The following is a 19,028-nucleotide window of genomic DNA, read 5'->3' as shown; positions in this document are numbered from 1 at the left end:
CTACAGAGAAACTTGTCAAACTGACTCCCAAACCTCTTCTAAAAGCAGTGCAGAATAGAATTCAGTTCGGTTGCATTGAAACTACTGGCTTTCATAAATGTGTAACTGAATTATAACTTACTAGATTCTCAAATAACCATTTAATATCAAGATGCAAGTGTCTACTAATATTGCGATCTTTAGTTACCGGTTGAATTATACCACACCATATGTTAGGTAACAAGTAATTCGTTCAGCAATGTATGATCAAAATCTCGGGAATCTAGTTATATTTAAACAGTCCCGATTTTGGAGGGTGAGCATGTAAAAAGTTGAAAATTAAAATTCTTCAAAAGTAGCATATTATTTTTTAATAGAGAGAAGGTTTAGGGAACATATCTTATGGGGTTCTTGATACATTTACTATACTCTCAGTTACTCTCACCAAGACTACCGAAGAAAACCAGGATAAGGGTAATTCTAAATTGCTCTTCCCCTAGCTCTAAGTACTTCATGGCACGCGTGGGTGCCGAGCTCAAAGAAAATCTAAAACTGTTACTCCAGTAAAGGCAAACATTTTTTTTATTTAATCGTGAAAAAGCAAAGATTACCTCTATTCCGATTATGTTCCATGCTGAAATGCTCGAGAACCCCATGTAGACTTAATTATTTTGAGAATTCATTTACCCAAAGACTGTCTTTGTGTTTTATTTTCATAATCACTCCACATCAGCAAAGTGACAAGATAATGAAAAAAGATAAATCAGAACATCTTCCGCTAATAGAATAAAAACAGATATTACATTTTGAATTTTTGACAACCCTTGTGAAATTTCTTTAGGTAAATGATTCAAATACCTAACCGAATATTAGAGAGTTAGTAACTTACACCCATGTTAAAAGTTGAACTACTCAGATCACCTGATTGTTTCTCTGGATTCAATGGACACACTAAATCGCCATAATCGGCTTCTCCTTTGCTCTTTTTCCTCTTGAGCGAAAACTGCGTCTTTTTAGTGACCTAAATGAACATGCTATTAGGTACCTTAGAACCAGCAAGAAATATTAGTCATTGACCTTTAATTTGGCTGATGGAGTAAGAGGTGTGTATCCCATTGTAGCTTCAGTTTCTCTTTTTTCTTGAATAATATCTTTTCCTAATAGTTCTTTGAAGTGGGTATTCAGATGTCTTCTAAGCAATGTCTTGCCAGGTGGAATTGATAGTAAAGATGCCAGCAAATCTGCATTGAACTTTGGTTCGAGTACCATTAAACCTCCGTGAACTCCCGCACCACGTAGATTTGGAGCATATTCTGCTAAATCTACTGCTCTTAACCATTCCATAACCCTTAAAGATATTGAGTTATTGGATAAAAACGCAAATTACCAAAACGCACCTATGCGTCGTCCACAAAGACACATGCTTTGGCGTGGGTTTTTCCGGATCGTCGGGCAACGATCTTCTCTGCAAACAGGTCGGTTCATAATTATTCTCTCTCAATACTTGAATGCCTCTTTTGATACTGGCTACGTGAAGCAATGAAGTAACGTGAAGTAAGGCCAAGTCATCAATTGTCAGTCTATGTAACACTCTCCCATCCACACGGTTGATAAGAAAACTTTCCTTGTGCTGGGGCAAGCCCGTGTCGTCGAGCCACCTTTAATAATAATAAATATGTAATATGAAATATTAAAGCCCTTATTGTTATTAATGCAATTTTCGAACATTCTGAAAAAAACTGAAATATATAGTAAAAGTAAATGAAAAAAAAAATGATTCATCTTTAGTCAAAAGATTATTATGCACTAACCTCAAAACCCAAGCTGTATCAAGTTTTCCTGCCTGCGCCAAATACAAATCGCTAGAAGAATTTTCTGTCGTGTCTATTAAAGCGAGCTGCAGTTTTTTGCGATGCAATGGATTTTTGATGTTGAGCTCCTTTTCTATTTCACTTATAGGACTTTCTTGCAGCTGCTGGCCTGACTTGACCCATCTTTTCGCTTCAGGGATATACTGATCCAAACCTAAATCTTGCAACCAATCACATATATTCTCGCCATCCCACTCGGAAAAAGGTTTATCCGGTCTAAAATATATACAGAATGTTTTATATATTTTCATTGCCTAAAAGCTTACTTTAGTGTCAAATGGGGTTCGCTCCACCCTAATCTGGCTGCTGCTGTCGCCCTTACCCCACCTCTTTGGAATTCTCCTAAACCGGCGGGCAGATCTTCAAGATTTCCCGACCCCGATCTTTTCATTTTTCCAAAAATCTTTTTAATGCCTTTATTTTTATTGAACGATAACGTTGGCGATCCAGGAGAGTTCTCTTTTGAATATTCATCGGCAGCGATTTTGTCTGATTCAGCTAAGTACAAGATAAATAGCTGTAGTTCTGTTTGTTACTGCGAGCTTTAAAAAGGATTTACGAAAATAAACGGGGTTTTATTGTGAGGCCAAAATGGAAAATTGTTGCAAATTCAAGCAAATATTTTCGTGCACTGAAAAACAATATACTAATAGTATATGACTGCTAGGTATATAGAGGCCCTTTAAGAACTTTTAAAGCAACCATAAAAAAAAAATCGAGAAGGACCATTCTCTATGCCGATCTTGTGTTCAACTAATAACACTTGTTTGATGTAGCATTTTAGGAAAGTATTTTCTCAAAAGTATATCCATTTCTCTTTAAATGTTCTGGGAAAACGAGTTAAGTATGTGAAGATCACTCTGCAGGTTAGTGTATGTAATTTAGAGGCACACGTGGAGAATCATTTACTTCTCTAGGAAAATATCATTGGAGCGTGAGGCCCATCAAATTTTACCGTCCTTAAGCCAAAATATTATCTAATCGCGACATAACTAATAGAGCCAATTATGTTTTCTATTTCTCTAGAAAAGGTAGTAAATATATTTTTTAATTTCAATTGACCATTAAGAAAAAAAATGTGCCAAAATCAGACGAAAAATATAAACTCGCGATAATTAATACATGAATATGAAGTGAATAGCTCGAGTCTATTTAATATATAAATGAAATTATTTTTTCTCAAAAAACAAGAAATTCATAGAAGTTTGAAACATTTCTAAAAAATGTGCTACGAAGTTATTACAAAATAAAAAGGGACAAAGACAAAAGAAAATTAAATGTATCCTCATTAAACGGTTAATATCCCCTTATATATATTTGTTATTAAAAAGTCGAAAAGCTGGTGATTCTGTGTTACACAATGAATGAGTACAATGAATTTTTAAGAATAGCCACCATAGCGCGTTAAAATATTTCAGCTTTTCTATCAAATACTTTGTTACGTTATTATGTAATGTGAATTTGTTTTGCATGATAGCAAAGCTAAAACTTAGTTAGAATGGCTGACAAGCAACACCGACTTGCAAAGACTAGAGCTATTTCACCTAGATTGGGTACAGAGAAGCCCCTCAGCCTGCCCCCCGCGACTGGCAGATAACCCCCACCACCTATCAACCCAGTTGTCCTACCAAAAGCCACTCCTTTCTTGTGCGGATTCGCGTTCGAATCTGTGATCAAATTAGAACCGCTTCCGTTACTTAAAAACTGTTGCCTCGGTAAGCTTCCGTACTGTACGTCTATTTGCCTCTTATACGTAGATGGTGGTGTCTAAAACGCACAGTAGCACTGTTAAATTTTAAACTGCGATTGGATTAAGAAAGAAGCCGCACTTGCCTTGGGCCGATTGGGTTCTTGTATGAAAGAAGGTACCATATCTACCCTCCTGGGACTATTAGAAGAGGTTCCTATGGGGCTTGGGGAAGGTGAACCCCGCAAAATCTGTAAGCGTAAATTTTATAGAATTCTTAATAGATAAAAAATATTAACATGCATAAAATTAAAAGTCATAAAGCCATAAGAATCAAATTTGAATACATTTCTTCATGCTTTTACTGATATAATTATATTCATTTTGCTCCAATAAGCTATGGAAACTAAACCAGCCAATCATGGGGTCGTGCCGGCACGGACGCAGATTAAACCCGCGTTATCAGGTTTACAATTAAAAATATATTAATACATTTATGAATTATTTTTATGTATATTAAAATATACGATTTGAATCAGAAAAAAATAGTGTCATGTGAACTGTTTCAACTACCAGTAAAGTTTATCATTATCAAAGTGGGATTAATCTGCTGCAAAGAACAATTATTATTGCTATTATACATATATCTAACTCTCTTCGACGTTATCCATATCATCGATCATTTCTGTCAAGGAAAGCTTTATTAATGAATTTTATTCTAGAGGAGATCATAATCCACTTCACCCTCCGTCTTCTGTACCGTATTCTACTTAATATTATCACAACCTTTGCACTATCCCCGATATTTACTTTTAATATATGATATGAGCGTAAAGCGCTTCTAAATCTACGGGCAGTCTTATTTGTAAAATTTAAACGTAAAATATTGGATAAACTTTAAACCTAAGTAACTGGCAAATTCAATTCGACACCTTACGAAAGTTAATCCTACCTGACTAGAATGATGAACAGGGGTTGATGTTAGCTGAGGCTGAGATACAAGTTTTGGAGCTAACGGTGGCCTCTTTAGATCCGATGAATTATTATTGAATTGTCCGTTTCGTAATTCCATATTTTCCCGTTCCAACGCTGCAGAATTTAACTTTAGTTCGCTCATGATAGACATCAGTTCCAGTTTTTGGGTCTCCAACGACGATCGCGAAAGAACTTCCTGATATGCAAAAAAAAGCTATTGATTCCGTAGTAAAAATAATATTCGAAAGCAAACAGACAGGTTGTCCCTTAACGAATCCTTTTGCTAAGGAGAATCAAATAAAACAAAATTCAAGCTCGGGATATTCTTCCTTCTACTTTAGAATGTCGAAATGAATCCGGAAACTTTGTTCAAAAATTTGAGGAAAATGGAGTTATACGAATAATATACCAATATACAATCTTAACAATTAAGCCAAGTAATTAAAATTAAATATTCATTCAATTTCTAAGCTAATTTTAATCAAAAAGTAAATCCCTCCAGAAACATGTTTAGGCAATAGCATGGAAAGAAAGTGTACAGTGGGATCAATTTACCTTGATAACATTCTAATTGGCTGTAAGTTTTTTATTTTCAGAGATATCAAGATAAACAAAAATACAAAATGTTAGTGGGTTAGTAACTAATTTTTTTTCCGAGTGGCGTATAAAACAAAACTCTATCAATTTTCTGAGATACAAGCCTACATCATATGTTTTTAAATGGAACACCCTGTATATTATATACGTGTTTAATAGAATATCTTATTCCGATTACAATGATGAACACACGTTATATTTTAGTGCACTCGTTTTTGACAAATCGCCAAAAATAGGAAATTTTTATATAATTTCAAACAGTGTAATGATTGACTGCAATAACATTTTTACAAATTAAACTAGAACAAAAACACTAAAAATGACAAGCAATCCTATAGTAAAAAATTGTTTAACTATTCTATGACCACCATTTGCTTAAACACATTTCTCATACACTCTAACTGTATGATCTCTTACCTCTGAAATCCTTTGCCGAAGTCCCACGAGATTATTACAAGAAGTTCTGTGCTAGTGACTTTTATGTGCCCCCAAAAGAAAAATCCATTAAAGTCAAGTCGGGGCTGTTCGCTATCCAACCCCTGGGATATTCCATGTTAAGAAAAATTTTACCTTGAATAACATTGTGAGGATGGGCACCGACTTGCTGCCACATAATCAGCGCTGATATGTTTAGAGGTAATTTTTAGGTAATGTTTAGACGTAATATATTGTTCTGTTTGGTTCAATGAGTTACAAATAATGATCTCCATGAACATTTGATTTGAAAATATCGGACCCAAAATATGGCCATCTATAACACCACACCATACATTAATTGATTGGTACCCCTGTTTTTCAAAAAATGGTTATTCTCATTACGTTTATTTAAAAACTCCAAACAAAACCGCATCCTCCTTTGACATTGTTCTGCACTTAGTTTGAGAGTTTTACGAAATTTAAATGCATTATGTTTATTTTCTTTCAAAACTGTATGGGTTGATCTCCGAGAAATACCTGTCTCTTCATATGCTCTAGTAATAGAGGAAACTTTATATGTGCTTTATGAATCCTAATATGTTGACCTTATTTTCTTCATTTAAAACATTATGATTCCGGCATATCTTTTTAGCATTTAATAGGTTACCGTTTTCTGCAAAAAATTTCCTTTCCAGCTTTGGAAATATCAGTTTTGAAGGAGGTCGGCGCTCTGACGACGAGATGCAGTTGCACTTTTATTATTCATTTATTTATTATTAACCATCAACGTTTTTTACTAGTTACTAGCACTCTTGGAAATTAAATAAAAATTTCCTATTTTTGCGAATTGTCAAAAATGAGTGGACTAAAATATAAAGTGTGTTATATCATTGCAATCGGAATAAGATATTCTATTAAACACATATATAATATATAGGGTGTTCAACTAAAAAAAAAATATGTAAGCATATCTGTCAGAAAATTGTTAGTGGTTTGTTTTATACGTCACTTGGAAAAGAACTTGGCTAATAACCCTACATTAGGAATAAAAAAGCTATCGACAGAGACTGTGATCCCCGAATAAGAATGTAAAATAATTATACGATTATATTTGTTGGTTTTTTCATTCCAACAATCGAAATAATACTTCACAAGCGGTTTTCATTCAAAAATATACCCGGTGATGCCTATACTTAACGTTACTATACAATTATTATAAATAGCATTGAACTCAGATGTGTGACTACTGGCAACTATTATATAGAGTGTTGCCAACCTCAACCAAGGTCGGTACAGTAATAGTTATTCGAAGAATCTTTGTGCAGTACACGGAATCAAAATATTAGTCCTCATTATCAAATTTTAAAATTCTAAATTTGGTAATACGCCCGGATCAGAAGCGATTCGGAAACTGCCCAAGACTAACCAAAAGAGTCGTTTACCCTTTGCAACTTCTCTTCCGCGTCGGCCAAGACCTGCTTCTTTTCCTGAAGGGATTTCTCCAAATCAGCAATTTTGTCAGACTGTGCCTCGATTTGTTCCGTAAGTACCTGCACCTGCAGCTGGAGATTGTCCCGTTCATATTGCAGCTTCCTACATTTTTCATCCTGATCCCCTGACTGGAGCGACAACAATAACAATCTTTTATAAAGTTATCAAAAAAAAAAAATGCGAGATACAAGAAATTGATACTGAAATAGCGTTCGCAGAAATTAAATCTCTTTCTGGGCACCACACTTATAAGAACAGTAAGTAGCAAATGTTTAATCCCATAAGTGGCACATTTATAGGAGGCTACCTTTGGATACGAAGGTGGCGTCCAATGGTATCCCCTATCGCCGAAACAACAGCAGGGTGGTGGACCCAAGTGATAGGAGCAGCAAGATATTTCGTGTCTTAACCTCGTGCAATCTCCATAAATATCAGGATGACTACCTCGCTCCGAAAGCCTGTGGTCTAACAGCATGGGAGTGCTACCGTACCTCTGGGGGTCTAGTCTATACGATAAAGGAGTAAAAGACTCTGTTACACTGGTACGGTTGGTTCAAAGGTGTCAATCACCTTTCGTGTCTTCGATGAAAGTTTTCAAAACATCCGTCGTGGAGTCCATAGGCTGGAGGGTAACAATAACCACCGTTTTGATAATCGTCCAATCTCGGGGGACTTTGCACGTGCTGAGATTTGGACTTTTGATCACGTTCTTCTCTTTTGTGAGAATGTCTTCGTCTATCGAGGCTGCCGGGACCGCCGCTTTTAACGTCGTTGTTCCTCCTTGGAGTTCTTTCGCGTACGGCGCGTGATAGGGGAGGTTTAATACACAGCGGAGCCTGTTCGTGGTAAGGATCCTCCTCCATTTTAGTAGACGGGTTCGGCGAAATCCTCGGCGTTGTCAACGGTGACGAAGTTTTACGTATCCATTGGAAATCGTTGGTGCAACGCGTCGAGCTAGTATCTATTTTTTTGGAGGAATGAACGTTAATAAGGTCAGCCGAAAACGTTAAACTTGCTATTCAAACCACAACTAAAACATCGCATCTTTTGGGGGAACTTTTTACGCTTACTCGCCGAAAAGTTTTAGGGTCGAACTAAACTGGGACCAGCCATACGAAGTTAACGGAAATGTTAAAACCGAAGCAAAAAAATCGAAAGCCCCGATACTTTCAATGAGTTGAAATAAAACGAAAATTGGTTGGTTTGTATAGTTTTATCTCGAATTGGCGATTTTAACAACTTCTCCAACTTATTGTCTTTTCTTTTGATTGTTTAGAAACATTTTTACCAACCGTTTTGGGATAGCTATTCAAGAAAGTTTTCCTTTAAACTTCATTGAATTATGTTTATTAAATTGTAAATTCGAATCTCTCAAAAATAACGGTAACTTTGCGTAAAAGGTTCGCTGAAAATGCTCCCAACTTTATTAATTACATTTAAAAACCACTTTGTTAATTAATAACGAAATGTCAATTAATATTGACCCTATATTAAACAATCCGGTACTCGTTTATTTAGAATTCAAAAACTCATCCCATAAATTACACTTTTCTGAATATTTCTAAAAATTTGTATTGAAAATGTTTTTACTGAATCACAATTTTATAATCCATGGGACTGAGCGAAGATTTAAAATTAATACCATTTTGTTAATGTTATAAATTGATATTATCACATTGTATCGGATTGGATTAATCAGTTATGAAAGCAATCAAATTTAAATATATAATATAAAATTTATCACTTTGGTATAATTAGTAATTAATATAGATATGCATCGAACGAATTTCAAGAAAATAAATAAAAATTGCACCTTTTTTATAAGAATTTCGTTCCGAGGAAGTCGTGGATAAATCCGAAGTAGACTCCGCCCGATTGGAAATATTGTCGGACCAAATTTCGTTATGTTCCTTTAGGGTCGAGCCATCCTCAAGACTCGAATCGTCATCTTCACATCCTAAATACAATTTCAGTGTACTATAACAACAGGGGTAATTTGAAATAAAAACGTTGTGCACCACATTATTTTTATTTGGTAGCGGATAAGTTCTATTTCCAAATATAATATCGATAATTCCTTTTCACCGTCTCGAAACTGGAAATTATAATTCTCTTTAGTAGAGAAATTATTATTAAAATGTTGCCATAACATCTAATGTCGTCCATTCTAAAAATATTTTTTAGCATTTTTTTCCCAAACACACCCGGAACAATTCACACTCAACACTTTTTTTACAAATACACTAATTCGAAAATTTCACTGCATTACCATTTGAACATCCGTGCATTTTAATGCTCATGCGTCACTTCAATACGGTGATAATCGGTGTGGCAAAACGTAAATTGATTCGAGTGCTTGTGCTCTGGGAAACAAATACATCAGAAATTTTAGGATCTGGACAACAAGAAAGTTATTTCGGGCTTCGGTTGGACCAGTGCCAGACATTTAACAGGAACTCCACATATCAATTGGCGATTGCGTGCGTTTTTGTTTATGTGTACGGTTACTACTACGTTATACAAGGTGTTTGGAAAAGCTGATACAACAGCAGTGAAAAGCATAGCCAGAAAACGGTTCCTTTAAACTCCTTAAAGTGCTGCGGAGTTCGCTTAGCGAGATTCGGCTACTGAACTGGATTGTGGTGTTTGTGGATAATTCTTAAAATAACTTCGTAATTAACATAATCGAGCGATAGATAATAGTCACATATTATAATTGTAATTAATGATAGTTATCTACATATCTATCTATCTACTATTATACTTAACAATTATTCTTTTTGATGTGAATCGAACGTTTAGCGGCGTGCGGCGTTTGGGCGTGCCCGTTGATAAATAAATAAACAAAACAAAAATATGCTTTGAGCCATTGTTGTTAAACCTATCCTAATATTCTCCCTCTTTTAAACTAACAAGCAAACATAACATTATTTTCCAATTTGGCGTAGTTTGGAAAATCCTGGGGTAAACACTAACATTAACCAAAATAAAACAGGGAGGGGTTAAAAACGAGACGCCCTATATTACTTTCCTCAGTTAAAAATTGCATTGATGCCATTTTTTTTTAAGTTTTCGGTCTTACTTTTTTTATTGTGAATTAAATATTGTAGTTAAATAAGGAGAGGAAAAAATGTTCCCGGTTCAGAAATTTAATTTGGTATTTGTATGATTAGAAGGTTCCCTCACTTTTGAATCGTAGGAGGTACCTTTCATTTCAGTTTTTATTCATTAGTGGATTGATTGCCCTGTGTTGCTAAGCAAGCTGAACTTTCATGTTCCTTCAAGGACTGACTGTAAGGGCATCACCCGTATTTCACCTGGTAACTCTAAGACCCAATTTTTTTATTAAAGATCCTCTCTATCAGTAGATGAAATTATTGAATGACTTCTGTAATCATATTGACGTTTTTTGTCTTAGTTTTTGTTGCTGGAGTGAATATAGTTGAGTTGCTAGACAATAAAAATTATTATTCTTATTATTATAACATTTGCGAATTTTTTAATAAAACAAATGTGCAAAATAGTTTATTGACTAAAGATTGTTCCACAAATAAAGACAGTTAAACTTATTACCATGCCACGAACTTAAAAAAGATCGGAACAAAGGATTCCCGAAAAACGTACAATAAATTTGAAGCGGGAAAACCGAAATGGTGCTTACTAAACCCGTAATATTGTTGTTATACGAATCTATCTATTGTGTTTTATAAATAAGGCTTCATTTGCGATAATAAAGGTTCATTGGACATTCTACGCCGGCCAATTCTAGTAGCGTTTTGCTAAAGCTAATTTTAGCATTGATATTGATGTAAGGGATATTGCATAGAAAGCACACTTGGCTGGTTGTTGTTCCCGAAAGGTACAGATACCGAATTTACGAAACACGAAGCTCAAACACAACGTAACAAGGCGCAATATTAGATTAACACCAAGGCGTCCAAAATCATGTATTGATTAACACAGATTTAAATATAAAATCACCACTTGTTTAAATTTCGGCGACTCTCATCGAACAAAGAAGTATAATAAAAATGAGCAGAATGTTTCCTCCCGCTCTTTTTGCACAAACGCCACCGTACTCTTTGAGCAGGTGATGCTACCTACTACTTTCCAGCAAATATCGGGAAGGACAGACGAGTCAAAATCCCATATAGTTATTCTTCACATGTTCCGCAACATTTAAGCCTTCTTAAATAAACTTAAAACCAATTCAGTCAAATTTCAAATGATTCTAAAGTGATTCTAAAGTGTTATGCTTCGTACAATACCGCAAAACGCATCAAGCAAAATATCTCAAAGTTAAATTAGTTTGCTAAAAGAACAATGGGGAATATGAATTCGCACGGTAAATCTGATTCAAATCTAAATTTAATACCCTAAGAATGAGCATCATCGCGAGAAACGTATAAACAACCGGCTTTAATTTTGGACAGTTTAAGCAAAATCTACGAGGAACTCAAATTGCGAAGGTCATGATCATCCTATGTAGACCAAAGGACATTGCAACGCTCCAATGCGCCGCAACAATGTAAGTCCTCCGTACAATGCCCCATTAATGATTCTTGACAATAATACGATCCCACTCTTTGTTTTGTTGCATTCGAGTTTACACGTTATGTATTCAAATAACTATGGCTTGTTCTTTTTCTAAATCAATAAGTTAATACCTTGCTTTTTAAAAAGATTCAATATTAGCAATACGCTGGACACTCGAAACGAATAAGCGCACGATAAGTGCTGAAGCCTGTGCCTGTAACATAATTTCTAATAACAAAAAAACCATTTCTGATAGTAAACATTTCTTTTGGATTTTGGTAGACTGCGTTGCTTTCGCCACCACGAGTAAATGTTACGAATCCGACTGTATCATTTTTACTTTTTTTTTATTTACTCTCTAACCAAATATACCTAATTTGCACTAATAATTATAAATGATTGTCTGAAGAACCTTATAAATGTATTGTATGGAATACTTTTTTTTACGCGACTATTACTTTTCGGGTAGACCTTTGCAAAACGAGTGACTGTGATGTGACTATCGGAACTACGGTCAAAACATAAACATTCTCTGAAATAAGTTTTGAAAACATCCGATCGAAAGTGTTTTTAAAACCTTTGCGCACGCCTCATCAGTGCATAATAGAGTATTTTATGTTGATTAGTTAAAAAATATATTAAAAAGAAGGTATTGTAACACTAAATTCAGCTTCATAACATAACAACCAGCATATTTCTTAAAAAATAAGATAAATCGTTTTTTTGTGATTACAGCGCAATCTACTGAGAATCTCCGAGATAGTTTTCGGCTCCCCGCTCCCAGTGGATTGTGAGGGAAATAAGGGGGTATGGTTGGTGTTATTAAACAGTTTTTTTTTATTCAATATTTTAATTCAATTTTCTGTATTATGTAATGTATGTATGTATCATGTAATTCTCGGAATATTCCACAGTTTCAATACTTTGTGGACACGGTATAAGTTGCAACGCGTATACATAAATGAAGAAATTAAGCAAAAATCTGAGAAAGAATTGATAAGACAGCTAATAAATACGGAAAGACTATTACAGAAACGACAGAAAAAAGTTATAAAGGCGAAGCTATAACAGATGAAGGTTTTCTCGATTCGTTCGTTTGTTCGAAATGCCCCCTTGCCCGTCCCATTCCCATGATTTTAAAAATAATTCCAGCCACGCTTAACCTAGATATAAGCGGGATCGTAAAACATTATTTCTGGTTGCCTGGTACAATATTATCGTAAACATCCGAATAGTTTCGTACCGACATTGCTTCTAAAGTCTCTAAATTATGGGCATTTAGATAGCATAATTCAGATTTATCGACGAAAATTTGCGTCATGCTTCGCGTGTTCGCAAACGCCAAAAACATATACCGCTCCTTCGAAGTGAAACCAATAAATACGGTCGAATTTTATATCAACGGAACAAAGTTGCAAATACTATTAAAAAAACACCTTGTTCGTACATTGCATGGGTGCAATCGAGAATACTAGTTGTATTGCCGAACTATAGTACTCTCGAACAACGATTTTGTTTTAAATTCGTAAGAGGTAAACGTTGACCTCAATTGTCAATGATTGACATTTTATGTTTATGTTTTTATAATTTAATTATTACATTCCGTTTTAAAGAATAGTTTTGGTTAGTTTTAATTTGGTCTACATTATATCTTTCGAATACTAAGATTTTTTAATGCTGTTGGTTTAAGATGATACTAAAAAATAAATGTCCTTAAAAAGCGTTTTTTATAATTATTTCTAAAATTTTTATAATTAAACATTGTCAAATCTTAAAATCACATACAAAATAATCGTTATTTACAAGGTAATTATTTTTTCAAAACATCAAAAACTTTAGTCATTAGTTCAGTTACTTTTAGGTAGTAGCAGTGCCCAGTGCTTTTGTTTGAATATATTTTCTTTACTCTCTACTCAATTATGCAATAATAATTTATAAATAAGTGTCTGAAGAACCTAATAAACGTTGGTGACATCGTTTTAGGCAATTGTCAGCAGGAAGGATCTAAATATTCTGAAGTAATGTAGAACGACCCCGAAGATGCGCAAACATTATAAGTCACAGAAAATGGAAGAGCACACAGTATATATCATGAACTATTAGTACGACTTCATTTATTCTTCATTTTATATTGACCATTACAATCCTGTCACACAAATAAATCTATCACTCATCATATTGAAACATCGGTACTGGCAATTCATTGTAGTGCACCGTTGCAAAATATTTTGCAAGCTTCCTTGTCATTTATTTTACAATTATTGAAGAATTCGAACAGTATTTCTGCACTTACCTTTCGATGACCGTGAGCTAATCCTCTCTTCTTCAGTAATTGTGGCCAATCCACCGTTAATAAAGTGGTCACCTTCGCTATCACTAGTTTGCTCGTCTAAACTGTCACTATCGTAATCGAAACATCCGCCGATCACTTTTAATTTTCCATTGTCGATCACTAGTCGCTCTTTATTCGGAACTTTAGCGTCGCTGGACGCTGTCAGCGAGTCGGTGCGCTGATGGCATCCTTTCGATACCTCGTCCGAAAATGTTTTTTCCACATCTTCAGCCACGCTATTGAAATTCTTGACGGCCGATTCGAAATTCTCTTCCTTAACGTATTCTCGGGAGTCGCTTCTATTTATAAAGTCACTTTGGTTAATGCTAATCCCGTTCGTATGGCTATTTTCGGCAGCGTTACAACCGGTTGCAGTGATAGGCATGGCACATTTGTTCAGCCTTTTGGTTATCGCAAGTTTTGGCGGCAACGAACACTCTTTGGATTGTTTTTCCAAAACCGCCACCACTGCGGCCACGACGGCGCCGCTCTTGCATACCTCGCGCATATCGGACCGCGATTTGGATAGTTCCTCGTTGATTCAAATTTTATAAACAATTAATGCGGCCTCTCATAGATTGATGCACTTTCGCGATTAAACTGAAACGTTGCTTCTGTATTACTATCGACCAATAATCAATAATTTTTGTGTGTCAATCAATTATTTCTCTATTAATAATTAGTGAATCTGTTCAGTTGTTTTCGGCTTTACAATTTTTTATTTTTAGTTGTCATGTTTTTATAATGATATATAATAGCTGTGTTATAACATTATTGTATTCTGGTGGATCTTCATCAATGTATGACTGACTATACAGAATGATTAATGGTCGATGCTGGGTTAGAAGTTTAAGAAGGACCGAAAAGAGATTCTTTTTGAAAATTTGAAAGCGTTTGTTTAAATTTGAATTTTATAGCTCAATACAACAACACCCCCAATGAGTTCCCATCATTGCTATAAGGAGTTTACAGAGTAAAATATTATAACGCTGTACCAATGTCCGAGTAAGAGCATGGCAAAAAACCCGTACTGGGAAATATTATTAGCGACGGGTGATAGCAGTGCAGGGGGTAGGTTTATTTATATTTTTTAAATTAAATTTATGTTCTGACAAATGATTCTGCAGATTTCGTGCGTTTTATGTGTTTTATGTCGTTTCAAATTAATCAAATCAAAAAATAATAAAAACCTTATTTTTCAATTCTAAAAATCATAGTTGTATTATTTAGCTAAGGAATGCAATTTTGTTAAACAATAACTGCTCCTTGAGGATATGGGTGCAAGTACTCCAAAACACTTATAAGTGTGTGAAATTTTGCGCCACAATCGATCACAAGTCATTTTAAATTGACACAAACTCTCATTCAGAGTATCCAATAAAATTAATTATGAAAAATCTAATTTAAAGGACTTTCGCAAGTAATTAATATTTCGAAAACCGCTTCAGGCAGGTACAGGAAAATATTACGCAAAAATAAAGTAAATTTAAATATGTAATACAATATACGGTATACCATTTAAAATAACCATACTGCCCTATGTTATTATTAAAAGCGGCAACGTTGCAAAATTTTCGATAGAGCAGACTCTAAAATCAAACATCAAAAATAAATCACCCGGTATGATATTGTTGGCAATATTAAATGTCGTTGATATTTAGTGACAATCCATAAAAAACAACGCTTTCTTACAAAAATGAGATTTTTCCATTTTTCTATGTCCTACAGAGTCTTTAGTCATCTAGGGTCAGAATATGTTGAAGTTGTCCTTTAATCCAAAAACTCTATAGATGGGATGAAAACGTTGGAACATTCAAAGTGTTACATAATGTGACAAAGAGTCGCTTCAAAATTTATGAAATTCGTATAAATGACCCCTCAGTGGAAAAGGTAATAAGAAAAGAATAAATAATTATTAGACAATGTCTAGCTTCGACTGGCGCAGCAGAAACGCTTCTATTCTCACTTACAATAATGCTGCTATTTAGGCTGCAAAACAACTCGAGGGATAATAATCCTTTGTAAAACGCTTTCGCTTAAATTTGATGTTATTTATGGCGAGGTTTAATTTCGATTTGTGACCTTCGCCCAAGATCTCTGACTCAATTAAAGTGTCAATGAAACACACTCTTTATAGCAACATTTTAACTCGAGACAGCACTGGTAAACTTGAAACAGTGCGTGTATAAAACATTTAAGTAAATCATATTCGTCTCCTAGCAATTTATTATGGTGTCGTTACCAGTAAAATTATTGATTTCCTTTTCAAATGCTAGATTCGTTTGTCTACTAGACAATATTATTTCTATATTCTGACCAAAGTCAAAAGTTCCGTTCAATTTTTTGTTTTGACTAAGCCATATTATTAAAAAAGTTTTAGGAAAAATGAGTGATAATTACGCCTAATTAATAGCAGTATAGTAGTAATATTAGGTAATTTACTGCAATTTTGTGGTAATAAGACGATCTCAGGAATTATGGTATGCAAAAATAGAAAAATATGGTGTACTATAAAATGAGGAATGATATATTGATTTATCCATTAGCAAATTAAGCAAATATATATTGTAAGTAGTCAAACATGTTATTATCAACCAACAAAAAAAGTGACGTGACTAAAGTAAATAAAGAGCATATGTTTTATGGACGTCTTAATTAGTTAGAAGATGAGCCGTTTTCATTTAAAACGATTGAATTTATTAAATATAAACAGAAACAAAAAAGTTTTGAGAGAATTTTATTTTATGACTTTTTTTTTCATTACAAATTACATTTTGGCAGAGAGACTGGCTGTTGAAGTTGAATTCTTACTTATATCCCTATAACATTTGTTTATCTTTTTGACTATATCGTTAAAACTGAAAAGTGATTGAATTCGTGATAATTTTAGTAATTTTTAAATAATCGAAATGTATTTTTTGACAGATAACTATGACAACGAATGAATTATACTAGAAATTTTTATAGAAAAATTTGTTACTATACAAAGCTGTGTGAAATTCTTTCAGGAATTAATTTGACCTCGTGTGATATTCGGTACGAAAATTAGTTTTTTCTACTCCCGTCTGTAAAATACCTAATTACACACCGATCTAGAGTGCGGGAAACGTCATTTTAACAGTTTCGTTTCCCACGGATCCGAGCCACTTCGGAGATTTCCGAGATTTTACCGCACGGATTTGGGAGCAATCGAATGTTTTCGGACATATTTCCCACGCTTTGAATTTTGGCGTTTGTCAATTCTGACGGTCCTGTCAGTGAATGTATTTGTGTTTTTTTGCGAAAATATACCCAAAAACTAACGATCGTAGAAAAAGTATAGTATGCAACACGTTCGGTAAACTTTTTAACTCACTCGTTTATTAAAAACTCGCTCGTGTCAAATAAACTCGTGAGTCAAATGCCGTTTACCGCACTTGTTACATAATATACTATTTTAGTTTTTAACCAGTCAAAATTGATTGTGGTAACAGATTTGCATAGCAACACGTTTCTATAAAAAAAAATCCGATGCAATCCACTAAATTTTTTTATTGATTAAATATTACAGGCGTGGAATTTTCTAACCGAATACCATACGAGGTCAAATTAAATCCGGAATTTATTTCTCACTCATGAATACTTTCCGGAAATAATTTGAGCTCTATTGGTTAGTGATAATTGTTGAATTAGGTCTAATTTCTGATATAAGTGCTAATTTAGTGTGGATCTATGTTAATGGATTAGTGGTAACGTTAGTGGTATTTAGTGGTAATTATTGAAGTAATTACAAGCTATTTCTGTTAGAAGTGGTAATTTACTGTCCACAGATCCAGTACTGAAATCATCTCGTCAAGGTTTATAAATCACGAAAAACATTCCGCAACAAATTGGTATGACGTAAGTTGTTTAAAACAATTGCGAAAATAGAGGTGTTGTGAACAATTCAAAAGAAAAACCTTTTGTCTTTTTTTGACAAGAAAAAAAAACAAGAAAATCTGTGCCAGAACATACCAAAAAATCTTACCAAAGCATGGATGTGCCATGCACATAATTGCCCCATATAATGTAAAACTGATATCGCAAGGATGTTACCTTCACCTACCCGTAGTGGAAAATCGTTTTGCATACCGCTTAGTGCTTGTCAACACAATCATTATATCTCCGGCGTCATACCTTCTTTATAACCAGACTGCCTAACATACCGCGATCATATTTCGGTTATTAATTTATCATCCATTCCACTATACACCAAAATAAACAAACAGAACGGGAGCGCTAATAATCAACCAACAAAACGTAAGTAATGTACTTTGGCGATATCACTGCGAGCCGTTTTATCTGGGCAAAACACACTCCGGCATTTGCATATACGTTATTGCTTACGTACTGCTGCACTACTACAAGTCATCGAGATTGAAAATCATCTCGAACAGCAACGAAAGATCGACAAATGGACAGCACACACACACCCGAAGACTGTCGCGACGATGATATATCAAAAGCAACAACGCCTTTAGCTCTCGTCTCGTCTGAATGTTTATGAATACCGAGCGTTCCGACCGGCTCATTCTAAATTAACATCCAGGCTAATTTAAATACGTTTAATGTGCTGGAAAAACGTTTTCAACGTATGTATATAATACGATATTAACACAGCGTACGTATTAACAGTTTTTTCTTTATATTCTATTAGGCCTATCGGCGGGAGACGCTTGGCCTTTATGAATGGGCTAAAAATAATATTACCGCAATGTCAGACAATTCTTTGTCAATGGCAGTAACCAAAAAATAACTGACAAATTTTCAGTGGCCTCACAATTTCGAGTTAACCATCACCATCGATGTCTGTTTTCCTTCGAAGTACTTTTTTATTATAAAAAATTCAAAATATATTTTTTTTAAACTTCTGTATTTTGAGGCGCCTAAAACAAAAGACGGAACGGTAATTTTTTTTTCGCTTTAGTGAACCAAATATAATTTTAGAATATCTAGTTTCGATTTAAATGCATCAGATTAAGAATTGCGAGTTTTTCATAAAATGTCAAAAACGATAGCCAACACAAACAGCGATTTAACGATATCATAGAAATTATGGAATGATTATCGATTTATCTGGACATCGCTTCTCTGCCATAGAATGGGTTTTACAATGGGGGTGATT

General features: G+C 34.4%; 1 protein-coding gene across 13 annotated transcripts in view; it reads right to left on the bottom strand.

Annotated features, from left to right (window-relative positions):
• Positions 1-19,028, bottom strand: part of LOC132705735 (liprin-beta-1-like) — a 46,994-nt gene that overhangs the window by 1,986 nt on the left and 25,980 nt on the right. For 2 of the 13 annotated variants that reach the window (XM_060676582.1, XM_060676583.1), the window contains 9 exons: positions 6,969-7,145; positions 4,490-4,708; positions 3,684-3,788; positions 3,395-3,617; positions 2,117-2,348; positions 1,791-2,066; positions 1,377-1,637; positions 1,057-1,327; positions 869-1,000 (listed from right to left, as the gene is read on the bottom strand). In XM_060676582.1, the coding sequence (XP_060532565.1) occupies positions 869-1,000; positions 1,057-1,327; positions 1,377-1,637; positions 1,791-2,066; positions 2,117-2,348; positions 3,395-3,617; positions 3,684-3,788; positions 4,490-4,708; positions 6,969-7,145 (1,896 nt within the window). Of the gene's footprint in view, positions 1-121; positions 263-868; positions 1,001-1,056; positions 1,328-1,376; positions 1,638-1,790; positions 2,067-2,116; positions 2,349-3,394; positions 3,618-3,683; positions 3,789-4,489; positions 4,709-6,968; positions 7,146-7,324; positions 7,524-7,587; positions 7,979-8,830; positions 8,975-9,286; positions 12,887-13,846; positions 17,857-17,959; positions 18,248-19,028 lie in introns of those variants that run through there. The other 11 variants (XR_009619503.1, XM_060676574.1, XM_060676575.1 and 8 more) reach the window with 11 other exon arrangements.

The sequence above is a fragment of the Cylas formicarius genome, unplaced genomic scaffold, assembly GCF_029955315.1.
Source record: "Cylas formicarius isolate icCylForm1 unplaced genomic scaffold, icCylForm1.1 PGA_scaffold_7__23_contigs__length_41026272, whole genome shotgun sequence".
NCBI lineage: Eukaryota > Metazoa > Arthropoda > Insecta > Coleoptera > Brentidae > Cylas > Cylas formicarius.
The sequence above is the reverse complement of the archived record's forward strand: the minus strand, read 5'-3'. Positions and strand labels throughout refer to the sequence as shown.